General features: G+C 39.6%; 2 protein-coding genes across 4 annotated transcripts in view; both read right to left on the bottom strand.

The window, feature by feature from the left end:
• Positions 1–8583, bottom strand: part of ERLIN1 (ER lipid raft associated 1) — a 37200-nt gene extending 28617 nt beyond the window's left edge. The window contains exons 1-5 of the mRNA XM_077778770.1: positions 8435–8583; positions 8030–8153; positions 6246–6327; positions 2192–2238; positions 120–181 (exon numbers count right to left, since the gene is read on the bottom strand). Of these exons, the coding sequence (XP_077634896.1) occupies positions 120–181; positions 2192–2238; positions 6246–6327; positions 8030–8142 (304 nt within the window). The 5' untranslated portion in view covers positions 8143–8153; positions 8435–8583. The remainder of the gene's footprint in view (positions 1–119; positions 182–2191; positions 2239–6245; positions 6328–8029; positions 8154–8434) is intronic.
• Positions 8584–11383: 2800 nt separating this feature from the next.
• CHUK (component of inhibitor of nuclear factor kappa B kinase complex) overlaps positions 11384–14183 on the bottom strand; it is a 41053-nt gene continuing 38253 nt past the window's right edge. For 2 of the 3 annotated variants that reach the window (XM_077778746.1, XM_077778759.1), the window contains exons 20-21: positions 13560–13659; positions 11384–12834 (exon numbers count right to left, since the gene is read on the bottom strand). In XM_077778746.1, coding sequence (XP_077634872.1) covers positions 12805–12834; positions 13560–13659 — 130 coding nt within the window. In that variant the 3' untranslated portion in view covers positions 11384–12804. Of the gene's footprint in view, positions 12835–13559; positions 13660–14183 lie in introns of those variants that run through there. The other variant, XR_013338711.1, reaches the window with a different exon arrangement.

Below are 14183 nucleotides of genomic sequence, written 5' to 3'. Positions count from 1 at the left end.
ACCAGAAATGAATGAGGTCATAAAACTTTAAAACTACCCTTCTATTCCTTAAGTAATCTCTTCAGCTATAAATACTCTAATTGTAACTATAAAAACAACAGAATATATGGGTACCATACCTGCACAAGGGGCCAACATATTAACCACTTCTATTCGGTCAATATAGATCATGACCCCACCACTAAAAACAAAGAAATGGAAAAAGTGTGAGCTAAATAAAATTTATTATAATCTCAGATTTTCACATTGTCAAACATATCCCACACGGTAGAAATTTAGAAGGAAAATCTAAAGACATACACTACTCACTGATTAAAATAACCACTAACCATTACATAATCAACACTCTAATGTCCCTATAGACACTTAATCTGGCTCCCCTCATAACCAAGACTCACCTCTGTAACTGAAGTAATCAAATCAGCTCACATGAAGACTAAATGTATAACACAGGGCTACCAGGCACTTTGTCCTTATTAAATGAAGCCAGCAGCTAAAGCAGTGCACTTCTCAAACTTTTCCATCAAGGAACCAAGTAAAATGGTTCCCCAAGGCATAATAAGGTCAGTCTATGCTAATAAGGCCAGCCAACGGTTCCTCAAGGCTGACTTTTTTTTTTTTTGGTTTCCTGCCTTATCTTAATAATACATGAAGAGTTTTAATCTTTTTTTTTTTTTTTTAATGTTTTGTTTATTTCTGAGACAGAGAGACAGTGTGAGCAGGGGGAGGTCAGAGAGAAGGAGATACAGGATCTGAAACAGGCTCCAAGGCTCTGAGCTAGCTGTCTGCACACAGCCCGACATGGGGCTCAAACTCACGAACCATGAGATCACGACCTGAACCAAAGTTGGACACAAAACCGACTGAGCCACCCAGGCACCCCAAGAGTTTTAATCTTTTTAATCTGTATTTATTTTAATATGAATATTTATTTGAATATGAGGGTTTCTCCTCAAACCCTCAAGTAAAAGTGACACTCCAGAAAGATAGGTCTTGTTAATTAATGGCTTCTTATACTTCCTGGCCAATTAGCACAGACCCTGAGGTACATGTGAACCTCAATTCAAGATAAATCAAAGTTAGAGATTTTGAAATTAAACAACTAAGTCTTCCTAACAACTTACAATGACATTTTTTTCCTTATATAAAAGGTAGTACCTGCTCAAGAAAAAAAGCTGAGAAAATAGGGAAGCATAAAGATGAAATTTACCCCAAATCTCATCAGCTGCCAATTTTGAGTCCTCTCTAAAGGAAATCCATAAAAGAGTTATAGAAAGACCTAAGAAGAACTTGGTATCAAATATATAAACTTAAAACAGATGGAAATTCTCCCTTTTTACAAGCATTTCTGTCTTTCCATAGATGGCCAAGCCTCTTTTACAGGCCTGTAATACTGATAGTCATTTAAAATAGGGCATTTAAAAAAAATACCTTGAATTTTACACTCTTCTTTTGTTACACAATTCAATGCACTGATTATACTCTAGAAATAATTTGGGCTTTGCTTGCTGTTCTATCCCTAAAACTCTTTAGGGCAGAGACTTTCAAAGTAAGGTCCCCAGACCAGCAGCAGCAGTAGCACCTGGAACCCTCTGCTAGAAATGCAAATTCTTGAGCCTCATTCCAGAATTAACGAACCAGAAACACTAATTAGATGGCATTAAGTAGTACAGATAAGAAGGTGAGATGATTTCATTCAAACTATTTGTTATTGAGTACTTACTCTGAGTCAAGGGCTAGGTTAGGCACTTCATATACACTAATCCTAATCCTCACAATAACTCTGCAAGATAGGTCTTATTACCCAACTTACAAACAAGGAAACTAAGCCTAACTAAATCCATAAAGGCATGTAGGGGAACAAGGAGTATATGGGAACTCTCTGTCCTTTTGCTTAGCTATGAAACTATAAGTGATTTAAAAAATAAAGTCTATTAGTAAAGCAGATATGGCAAGTGCTGACATATGAAGTTAGGTCGGCTGGTTCCGAAGCTACTTTTTTCAAAACCCAAATGGCTTCTGAGATGGACAGCTCGGAAACACAGCTTTACTCAAATAATACTCAGAAAAGAAATCCTCCTGGGTTACTATCATCTCTATCTGAAAGATTAGTTTAAGTAATCACAGTTTATGGACAGAAACTCCATCAGAATTAAAGGGAGGTTGGTAAACAAGGGGAAAGCTAGCTTACCTTGTTCCGCAAGGCACATTTTTAACTTCATCAGTTTGTAGTGTTGTCTGGGGAAAAAAAATATTTCATGAATACTCAGGACACATATTGTCAAAGAACTACTGGTCCCAGAAGAAAACCTACAGAGAACTGCTGAGAGGTAAGTAGAGAAGAGCTCCATTACAATTTCAGTTCCCAAAGATTAGCTATCAGAGTAATTTTTTTTGTATCCTAGCAGATATGAAAAATAAGACAAAATATTTTATAGCTAATGTCCTCATCAAGATGTATTTGGACAACCTAGAGTGGGAAGGTTGATTGGGGGTGGGAGCTGGGGCAAACAAACAAAAAGGCGCCCTTAGAAAGTTTCAGTGTTTAGTCTCTCAGAGTCCCTTATTTGCCTGGAGCTGGCTTGGGACTGCAAACTACATGGCTTATCCACAAGGATACTACCATTAGGACTTCTGCTCTGAACTTTAATTCCACTGCATATTCGGAACACATGGAAGCTTATTTAAGGACACAGCAACATATTACTTTTTATGGAATACAAACGAAAAAGGAAGCTTGGTCTTTGTTTTTAAAAGCTCACAATCCAACACAGGACAAAAAATCCTCATAAAGCAATCTATGACATGTACACAATAACAGATTATAAGCTGAATTGCTAGGTATTAGGTGATAAAGAGTAAAATAATAGTTTGGGAAGCTCTCTGAGATGAAGTAAGTATAAGCCACGTCTAGAGGGGGAGAAATAAGAACCCATCTTAGGTTCAACAGCTCCTCGTGCCAGGAGCTTCTTCAGTCCTGCGCATATAGACTGTACATGATGAAGAATACACAGGAAGACCTTGTGACTGTCACTGGCTTTTTGCTTTTTCTGTGCTTAAGTAACAAGTGTTAGCAAATGACTTCCTCCTGGCCCTGCCCACTGGCACCAGCACTGTTGTCCTTCCAGTCCAAACCATCCATCCACCTCTGGCCTGAGTGGGAAGGGAGGCGGGCCAGGCAGAAGACAAAATTGGAGGCAGTCCATCTAGGAAATGGGACCATAAGACTACACTTGTAGAACATCTGGACTGCTATTCTGGAGCTTTTATTTCTAGTGTGTTTGTTGCACAACTGTTTGAAATGTTTAATAAAGCTTCATAAACTTAAAAAAGGAGCTATCCTATCAAATACACAAAACTGAGGACAAACCATATGTATAAATGATAGGAAGCAAACTGGCTTGTCTGGAGCATAAGGGGCAATATAAAGGAGAGTGCAAATTATGAGAAGAGAATGTGAAATTAGAGGGCCCTAAATGTTCACTGGGGGGCTTGGGCTCTCCCTACTCCATCTTACATATAGCCACAAAATGGACCTTTCAAAATATGTTTTTTCCTAATTCCTGTGCTTTTATGTGATGCAGTCCTCATTATCCATCTCATTTGGAGTCAGGAAAACCAGCTGGGAAGCTAAGTATTGATTTATTTAGGTTAATACAGTAAAGGCCATGAAAATTGAAAGCTGTCAGTCCAAGAGACAAAACAGAGGAAGGATGTAATAACTGGTTGCATATAACATTACAGGGGAGAAAAGAATAGAATATAACCCTAAGGTGGGGAGATTAGGGTGATGGTAAACATTAGCGACAGGTTCTAGGCAGAGTGAAGGGAGTGGATGAAGAAGAGGAGTTCAACTTATTTCCTTCAAAACATTAACCAAATTCAATTTCCGTATTCCACTTCAACTTTTAATATACATCCCTATTTAAACCTAGTGGATAGGGACACCTGGGTGGCTCAATCAGTTAAGTGTCTGACTTTAGCTCAGGCCATCATCTCAGTTTATGAGTTCGAGCCCAACGCTGGGCTCTGTGCTGACAGCATGGAGCCTGCTTCTGATTCTGTGTCTCCCTCTCTCTCTCTGCCCCTCCCAGACCTGTGCTCTGTCTCTCTCGCTCTAAAATAAACAAAGTTAAAAAAAAAAATTAAAAAACAAAAACAAAAAACAAACCTAGAGGATATTCCCTAGCCAAGAACTAGAAAAAGAGTTCAAACATTAAATCCTCAATATCCTATCTTCATGTCCTTTTATAGTTCTTTTAAATTATCCACCAAATTACCATCTTCACAGTATGAATATTTATTTTAAAAGTAAGTCTTCGGTTATGTTATGTACTTTAAAGGCTGAAATTTTTCATATTTCCCTAAGCATAGCTTGGTTTTCTTTTTTTTATTCATTTACAGGATTTCACGTTTCCCATGATGCTACTTACATATTCCTTTCAACTGCCAAGTTCGTTAAGCCACTTGTTTATATGGGTTGTCTTCTCATGCACTCAAAAATTCCTAAAAGTAAACTTATGCCTTATTCTTACAAGAACAGTTTCTTAAAAGAGTTTTATTGATGTAATCGTTTCCTAGAACATTGTTGTGACCTATATGAAGAAAGAACATTACTACTGCACCACAATGAATCTAGCCTTTAATATTTTGTAGATGCAAAGTTTATTAGTCTTTTTGTGAATTTCACGTCTTAATAATTTGACAATTTATTATTATACATGTATATATACATATATACTGTATATCTGTTATATGCAGTTAATCTCTACACTTGCTTTAATGTTTACGGTCTGTATCTCTTTTATGTATCTCTGCATCAGTATGACTCCAAATACTAAGCTCCGAGAAAGCAAAAACAGATTTGCCTGACTTTGAACAAGGTTTTTAAAAAGCTCCTTATCTCTAAGAGTCTATGCCATTGATAACATCATTACTGACTGGGCTGTCGGTGAGGTCAGTTAATTAAAACCCCTTCTTTCATGGAGTAATAACAATGGTTAAGTGATTTCAAGTCATGTAACCAATTAGTGCCAGAGCCAGAACCTAAGTCTCCAGGTTTCTGGCCCCATGTTCACGACATTTCCTAAGAAATCAGCTCAATTTAACAACTTTCACCACAAGCAGAAAGGTCAGAAATACAAATGTGTTATAACCCATGCCTTCAGGAAGTTTGGAGACTCTCTGGAAAGAAAATTCACAAAGAAACTTTGAGAATACAAACAACATTATTAAAGGAAACATGACTAAGAGCCAGAATTTATCATACAGACTTTAGGAGCTATAGATTAGAAGGATGTGCGATGAGACTTTAAAAGGCTGACAAGATTGAGATAGGAGAGCAATGAAAGAGAGTTGGTGAGAGAAGAGGTGACAACATGAACCAAGGCAAGAGTGAAAAAATAAACAGAGGAAAACAATATGGAAGTAAGTCTGACTGGGGAAGAACACTACATTTCACCTCAACGGACACAATTCTTGCACAAATCTACAAGGGAACTGGAAGGAAATATGGAGGACTTAAGTATTCATAATTAAACTCTCACTAGCAGGAAGCCTAGACTTAAGTTACAAGCTTAAAAACATTGAATTTTCCTGAGTTCTGAAAAAATTAGTAGCAGATACTACAACAAGCTTCTGAATCCAAAGATTTATGATCACACTGAGCTTGCAAAGTAGTCACAATCTAATCCTGTTTTTTCATCTTGTTGTAACAAAAGATATTTACTAAGTGTTTCCCATAGCCAAGATACTGTTTTCAATGAACAGATGCTTATTTCAAATATTCTGGGATGCTGTCAAAATAGAACATTCCAAAAGGTTCCATATAAAATTGTGCTTAACATCCCAGGCAGAAAAATTGTGTATAAAAATTCAGATCCTCCTTGTTGATAGTCGCCCAGGAGCTGGCCTCTATGGAAACCAAACACCTTTCTAAACCAAGCAATCAATGGTTTGTACTTCTAATTGTGTTTCAAAGTCCTATTTTATTTTGACACGAGGAACAAAAAGCCTGCTGCATACCACTATATAGATGGGGAAAGCTGGTCCTTCCAAGTTGCCTGGTGGTTCAAAATCATAACCTGTGCTGTGACAGTTGTACTTTGAACTTTGTAACTCCTGCATTGAAGTAAATATCACCATTTGCTTAAGCAATAAGGAAATCCATCTCCACCCATGAATGTGGTAACTATTCCTGTCACACTTGTCTATCCAGTGTGGGGGCTTCCCTAGGAATCACTCACCTGCACAGATCTGAACGTGGTAATGAAAGGCAACATGATATGATAGCCTGGTCCACTGGGACTAGTTAGTAAAGCTCCTCCCCTGCAAAAAGATGTTTCAATTAGACAAGAGTTTAAAGACAGAAATCCTCTTTCCGAATCTAAATTGCTATAATAAATATTCACTCTTACTCATGCTATTGACCTACTAAAGCCTCACTAATATGAGTTACTCATGATGAACAATAACTGGTATCTAAAATATCCGCCAAAGGTTAAAAAGATCAAATTAAACTGCCAATGTTACACTTTGTTTCATAAGCTCAAACAAGGATACCTCTGGGTCTCTAGCACTGCTTTCAGGTACAAAGGATCCTCCCTGATCTTTAAGCTTCTGAGAAATAATTGTGAAAAAAATTCTAATGGCTCTCAGTTGCTGTACTTTAAGTGTACGTAACATGAACCAGAATAAAACATAATACATTTAATCACCAAGTTGAAAAAAGGACATAACACAAATTTTCAAATAAAGAGAAAATTTCTGAGGCTCAAGACTCTCTTATTCTACATACCTGTATTAAAATACTGAAGGCATAAAGTCTGTGTTATAAATAACAACAAAAACTTGGCACAGAAAGATGAAGGGTGAAGGGATAACCCTATAAATAGATAGTATGTAAGTGTGGACTCGTTCACCCAATTCTGGAATGTGAGAAATATTTAAGTATATCTTGGAAATTCTAAAAAAGAGGCACCTGGCAGGTAGGTATAAAAAAAAAAGCAGTTCTGTTTTACATAAGTGAATAGTAAATTCATAGAACCTGGCTTCTTACCTTGAAAACATTAATACGTCTGCAAATAATTCCTAATAAATAACTGAGAAAACATGAGCTCTAAGTCCATCCCTAATTCTTTGAGAGCCATACCCTGAAATGTTCTTTCCTTGGTTTTACAATTAGGAAGACAACACTGAACCAGATGGAAATCTGAATTAATCTGTCATTTGTTATGCTAGATCTCCATCTGCTAAGTCCTTATCACTAAAATTGTATTTGAAACTAGCACTGCACAGGAAAGACCGTTTCTAAGACTCAGGATCGATCTGAAAGTAAAGCTCTTTAAAATACATCCTCATTGCAATTTCTCCAAGTTGTCCTCTGTCTACATCAAAAGGAACTGGTTGTAACTACACTGAAAGAAAAGCTATTCCATCTCAACAAGAGAGCAACACATCCCACGCTATTCCTTTCCTCAATCTGAAAAGAAAGGGTAAGGTGGGAGGAGGATGGCCCATCAATGCTATATTTATGTCTCACAGGGTCCAAAAATCTAACAACTGTCATGGTCATCATGGCCTCCTAAGCCAAAGCCAGTCACTAGGGGCTATCGGAGGAACAAATCGAAGGAACAACCACAGACAGGACCAGAGTTCCTAAATGGCATCTGTAACTCCAAACTAAAAAGCCTGTACGGCTGTGTGGACTAGAACAAGGACTTACCCACCTCTTCGGATACTGCCTTCCTTTCTTCCTTCTTCATTTTACCCACAAATAACTGAGTTAGCTGTCTACTAGGAATAACTGTAGAAACTCTTAACCTCCTCACAAAATGCACAGAGCACTTAAACTGTCCGATACTTAGAGGGTGCTTGGCCCCCATTCTCCCCTATGGCTGGGACGAAAGTCACTCCCTAAGACTGGAGAGCCCCCCGATGTGCGAGAGGAGACAACTTCGTAGACTCACTCATAACGGGAGTCCCCTTTCAACCTACTCCGGACCCTGAACGGACTGCACCCGCTGCTCACCTGTAGTACACAGCCAAGTGTCCTTCCTCGATCTTGTGGATGGAAGCGTAGAGGAGGACAACCACCAGACCCACCACTGCGGCCACCAGAACCCGGGCTTGAGTCATATTCATCCTTGTTCCTCCTAGATGAGGGAGGAACGGATCCCCAATCCCGTGAGTGCCAAGCCCACCCCCTCCAGTTTCCACCCTGTCTCCGGGGACCCGGCGTCCTTCCGCAGGCCGGGGCGGAGAGTTCTGTGCCCCTTTTCTTGCATTCTTCCCTCCTCACACAGCCTACTTCTCCCTCGCCAACTCCTCCGCCCGAAAAGGGCCGCGCGCGGGCCGCCCCTACTCAGTGAGCGTTCTGACACCCCCAATCTCAACGACCGCTCCCCCACCCCCAACCTCGGCGGAAGGCACTAACTCAGAAGGGGCCAGTCGCAGACTCCAGTGGGAGGCCGACCCTAAGGCCGCGCCTCACGGATCAGTGACGCATCGCCCCCGCTTGCACGTGCAGCCGCCTTCCCGGCTGCGCCAACCGCCGCCAACCGCCGGCCCCGCCCACTCGCTAGGCACTGCGGCTGCGCGGCCACGCACGCCGACGTAGCTCTCGCTTGCCGCTAGAGAGACGGGGAGCGGGCGGGACAAAATTCTCCCGGCCACCCGCCTTTGGAGGTACTTGCGCTCTTCCCTGCGCAATGCTGGTTTCCTGCTCAGAGAGAAGGGAAGTCGGCAGTCTGGAGGAAGCAGGGATATAGAGGAAAGGAGAGGGCGCCTGTGACGAGGGATTGGTCAGTTTGTCCATGTGCAGAAACCCGCTCCCCCGCTTTCAGTGTGGTAGCTGCTCCGTTTGTCGTTTTGTAGTTTATACCCTGTGACAAGCACGTGCTTCGGGCACGGATCCTGCACGAATTCAGGAGCAATAGACCTGTTGCAATAAAAGTATTGTGGACGTTCAGAAGAGGAAGATGTTCAACCTGACCACATCTTTAACTCTTCAGGTGTTTTTCTGAACAATGATTAACATGCCAGAATTTTGATCTAGTGAGGGCTTTATGAAGGCCATCCCAATAGAAACTGAATAAGCGCAAGCGCGCGTGCGTGCGTGTGTGTGTGTGTGTGTGTGTGTGTTTGGGGGGGAGGGAAGCATCCAGGTGTGTGTGTGTGTGTTTGGGGGTAAGGGTAGCATCCAGGTAGCTCAAAGAGCATTGGACTTTTCTTGAAGCCCAAGTGATGGAAAGGAGTGGGGTGACAGGCTAGGCCAGGCCCAGAATTTGAAAGGCTTGTATGCATTTTTTCTTCAGGGAGAGGGAGCTGGATGACAAGAGCACAGAAAGACTTTCTTTGTGCTGCAGTCTTTTGTTCTTCCAAGTTATGGATCATGTGCATGTATTACCAAAATCAAAAAAGACAAAGAGTAGAGATGGGAATGAGACGAATGAATACAAGGGAAATAGAGGTAGCCTATTAAAGTAGGTTGGGCAGTAATCCTATAAGCCTCAAAAGGCTCTTGAGACCAAAACTGGACAAGGAGATAAGGATCCCAGGGCACTGCAGCCTTGTGTAGGGAAGTATGGGTAAACAGTACTTTAGGGCCAGTGGAGTCTGCAAATGGCTTAGAGTGGAGGCAGAGAAGCCAAGTGGTTAGGAAACTGGAGGCCCAAGGTTACAAAGGTAGTAAGAGTGGAAATGGTAAGCGGTAATAGGATTTCAAGCCTTCATTAAAACAAGACCACTCTGCCCTCCGCTTTCAATAAATGCACTTACCTGTCTTGTTCACGGGACTTTTATTGCCTACAAATGTCTTGGACCTTATCTGTTCCAGACACATAATATTAGCAAAGCTTAGCTATTTTAACTTCTAGAAGGCAAAATGAAAGAACAACTTGTTCCAGCCCGTTTTCTGGATGGTTTCTCTTAGTTTTTCATAATGCTGGAATTAGAGAACAAAATGTATACAATTCACAATGGCCATTCCACTCTGAAAAGGTGTGACCCAGTAAAAAATAGTCAACTCATGCATCAGAAACAAGTCTGAGGTGGGGCACTTGGTTGGCTCAGTCAGTTGAGCAGCTGACTTCGGCGCAGGTCATATCTTGCAGTTGGTGGGTTTGAGTCCTGCATCAGGCTATTTGATTTTTGTGTGCCCCTCTCTCTCTGCCCTTCCCTGCTCGCATGCTCTCCCTCTCAAAACTAAAATAAAACATTAAAAAATATTTTTAAAAAAGAAGTCTTGAGGTGATCTCACTATAATTTACTGTTCTGACTCAGAACACCTGCCTGTATCACATGGCTCAGGCTACCCTGACGTCATCCCAGCCACACCATAAACTGGCTACACCCTGTCACAGATCTTTCATCAGTTATTACAGTGATATTTAGAAAATAGGCAGTCATCTAAACAATAAATTCCTTTAACAATTATTTCAATGCTTGGATGGCTTGCAGTATTCAAACTCCCAGATAAGCATTCTTATAGTGCCTTTGTTAAGGGTTTCTGATCTTACCATCTAGCTCAATATTCTAAGCAACAGGTAGGTATCCAATAAATGTTTCATTGATTTAAACCTTCTAGAACTAGAGGGGCATCTGCGTGGCTTAGTTGGTTAAGTCTGCCTCTTGATCTCAGCTCGGGTCCTGATCTCAGGGTTGGGAGTTCAGGCCCCACATGGGGCTCTGTGCTGGGTATGAAGCCTACTTAAAATAAGTAAGTAAGTAAATAAATACATAAAATAGGGGCAAATGGCTCAGTCGGTTAAGCACCAACTCGTGATTTTGGCCCAGGTCATGATCTCACAGCTCGTGAGTTCAAATCCTATGTTGGGACTGCACTGTCAGTGCAGAAGCTGCTTGAGATTCTCTCTCTCCCTCTCTTTTTGCCCCTCCCCTGCTCTCTCTCTCTCCCCAAAAATAAATAAAAACAAAAATACATACATACCTAGAACTAGAGAAGCAAGAGACAGACTGCCTATTAAAACAGCAGACACAATTTCCATATTTAGAGAAACAGTAGTACCACATGATTAAAAAGTTCGGAGAAGACAGTCCCAAGATTTCAAACTTAGATGATGGAAAATGACACTACTAGCAAAATGAGGATGACGTGACTAAGACCTCAGTTTATACAGCAAGATATGAGCATGGTTTTTAGACCTGGGAAGTGATGACAGGACATCACAGGAGAAAAGACTATGTTAAAAGAAGCTACCCAATGCTGTTTTTACCGTAAGTCCTGTTTAATTCCTAAGGAAAGTACAGTGAGGGCCCGTTATGCTATTCTGTGCTCCAGTTCCATTTCGCGGAACCGTCACATTGCCAAACCATATTCAAACATTCTGTTGTGATCTGATTATAATGAATAAAGATTCTAAAAGTAATTTAAAAATCATTTAATACACAAAGTGGAAAACTGCATCTAGAACATAAAAGCATTTCACATTTTTTAAAAAACACGTAAGACCTTCTAAATTATTTATTTAACAGATGATAGATCGACAATCCTTTATCTGAAACCCTTAGGGCCTGATGTTTCAGAATTACAAAATTTTCAGATTTTAGAAAAGCAATTCAGTGCGTATACCATCCTCCATTAACACCAAGCAGGGTCTGTGGCAGCACCCCTTTCTCCCCAATAATCAAACATGTTAATATTTGCACAGTAAAATAAATGAATATTCACACTAAATGGGATAGGTAGATTCAATGTCAGTTCAGATTAGATTTGCAAGCAAATGAGTTCTGTCACTAAGCATATGAAAAAATGTTTTCAAAACTTTATATTTGGAATTACAGAAAACAGAATATAGATCTTTATACATTTGTAGAACAAGACATGAAAAATTCATTAAACAAATGATCCATTCTTTACAAATGAAAAAACAACAGTTTTCAAACATTATAAATTAACGTCATCCTCTTGATATTATTAAATGTACATCTTAAATACATATACACATAGCACACTTAACAAGATTTATTTGAATCAACTGGTATTGAAGGCACAGATGCTGGGGGGGCTTGGGTGGCTCAGTCGGTTAAACCTGACTTCAGCTCAGGCCATGATTTTATGGTTTGTGAGTCTGAGCCTTACAATGGGCTCTGTGCTGATAGCTCAGAGCCCGGAGCCTGCTTCAGATTCTGTGACTTTCTCCGTCCCCTCCCCTGCTCACGCTCTGTGTCTCTGTCTCTCAAAAATAAAAATTAATTAAAAAAAAAAAAAAAAGGCACAGAAGCACAATTCCTTCTCTAAGAAAAGGATACTGTCAAATGTGCAGTATAAATGAAAATGTTAAGATTACGTCAACTCCTTATGATGCCAGGAAGAGCATTTTTTGGATGCAACACAAGGAGGTAGTTTAGTCTTCACAAAGTACAGTTTTACTTGTGAGCAATCTCTTCCACAGAAACAAAGGCAAACAACTTTTATTCTGAATACATGTCAGCTGAGGTTTTGTTTTCTGCATATATATATTACTTTTGGCCTTATGCCCAAAAGTTAAATGGTAAAAGATGTTTTTCGTCAGTTAAATGTTTTATCAAGTTTGAAGACAAATGGATTACTGTGCTTAAATAGCTATCATATTTAAACAAGTCCACTAATTTATAAGATTCTGTCCAGAGATTAAAATTACTCAAAATCAAAATATTGTCCTTGTAAAATCATGCAAATTTTCTGATCACAGTCATTTCTTACATTTGCTGGTGTCTGAAGAATGATTTCATGGGAGAAAAACAAATTTCCAAAACATGCAGCAACAATTTCCATAGGTTTGGGGACAGTGAATAAGTAGCAAGTCATTCTGTTAACCAACTCCAATCAAGATTCTAAAACCAGGCATGAAAAAGTTACAATTAGATGTTGACTGTAAGTGGCATACTTTTTGCAAGTTTTCTGTTTGTTTGGACATATTAAAATCAAAAGTATAAGTAAAATTACAAGTAAAGAGTTTAGTTTTATCTTCTTTCCTGCTAATTAAAAAAGTATTTCCAGGAGTTTTCATAAGTATTTGAAGTAAATAATTAATGAAAGGAAATACAAAGAGTTGACTTTGAGACTAAATATAGTAAATTCAGTAAACATTTTATTGTAGTTTCTCCAAGTTTTAACAAATCAATAATTCACAGTAACCAAATCTTCTTAATATAAATACTTCTTTTACTACAACTATATTAACATCATTCAGTTTGCACACAGTGGTTACTATATTTGAGTTATAGTACAAACCCTGCCCCATCTTCTTAGAGAAAATCGAGTGCTAAAGCAAAGAGGCACAAACCATTCAACTTCAGTGGTCACATTGTGAAAAAATGTTCACCCCTCATTTAATTTGATCAAACATGCTGCTGTTGAAGATTACTGAGGACATAATCCTAGTATATCCGTGAGTAAGAGAAGATAGGGATTTGAGGTCAAGGGTACTCCTCAAATGATCTTCTCTCTTCATTCCCCATGTGCATCCCAAATGTCAGATAAGGCTCACATGGAAAGTTTAAAGCTCTTTGCATCCAACAAACCTAAAACGCACACCCAGAGTCTATATAAAACTTACCATCATACTACTGCCCTGTTCCTCATTTGCTTCATGAATAATAGTGCTTAAATGGCCAAGACAGTTCAAATTTTCTTCTATCATTTGTGCTATAGTCTCCCTGTATGATGGAAAAAAACAAAGCCTTTTCAAATTCAGCAAAGGAGCATACTGAATTTCCTCTACATTCTGGTCTTCAGAGTCAGGATGATCACTGGCCTTCCTGAAACCCTGCAACCCAGCATCCCAATGCAGCTGATTCCTACAGTCTTCAGTTTCCTCATCCCTCTTACCCAGAAGCAGAGTCCTACTCATTAATCCAAGCCATTGCCTCTGCCCAGCTCTAATGATAGAAGTCTACTGTAAGTCCAATCTGAGTTTCCTCTGAAATATAAATGGCACTTATATATATTTTCCCCCCTGAAAAATGCTAACTAGAGGGTGGGGGAATAACTGTAGCACAAACAGATGAAAAATCTCTTTCTGTTTCTAGAAATTTCCTTTTCCTTATAAGCAGTGAAAACATCAGCATGCTTACTTCAGAGACACAAATGTAGGGATGAAGGAAAAAAAGATAAGGGAATGTGAAAACTCTGGTTGGAAACTACAGGTGACAGCAATGAAAAAGAAAACAAGCAAGCAGAT

The sequence above is a fragment of the Crocuta crocuta genome, unplaced genomic scaffold, assembly GCF_008692635.1.
Source record: "Crocuta crocuta isolate KB4526 unplaced genomic scaffold, BGI_CrCroc_1.0 scaffold170, whole genome shotgun sequence".
Classification (NCBI taxonomy): domain Eukaryota; kingdom Metazoa; phylum Chordata; class Mammalia; order Carnivora; family Hyaenidae; genus Crocuta; species Crocuta crocuta.
Note: the sequence above shows the minus strand (reverse complement) of the source record. Positions and strands in the feature narration are given on the sequence as shown.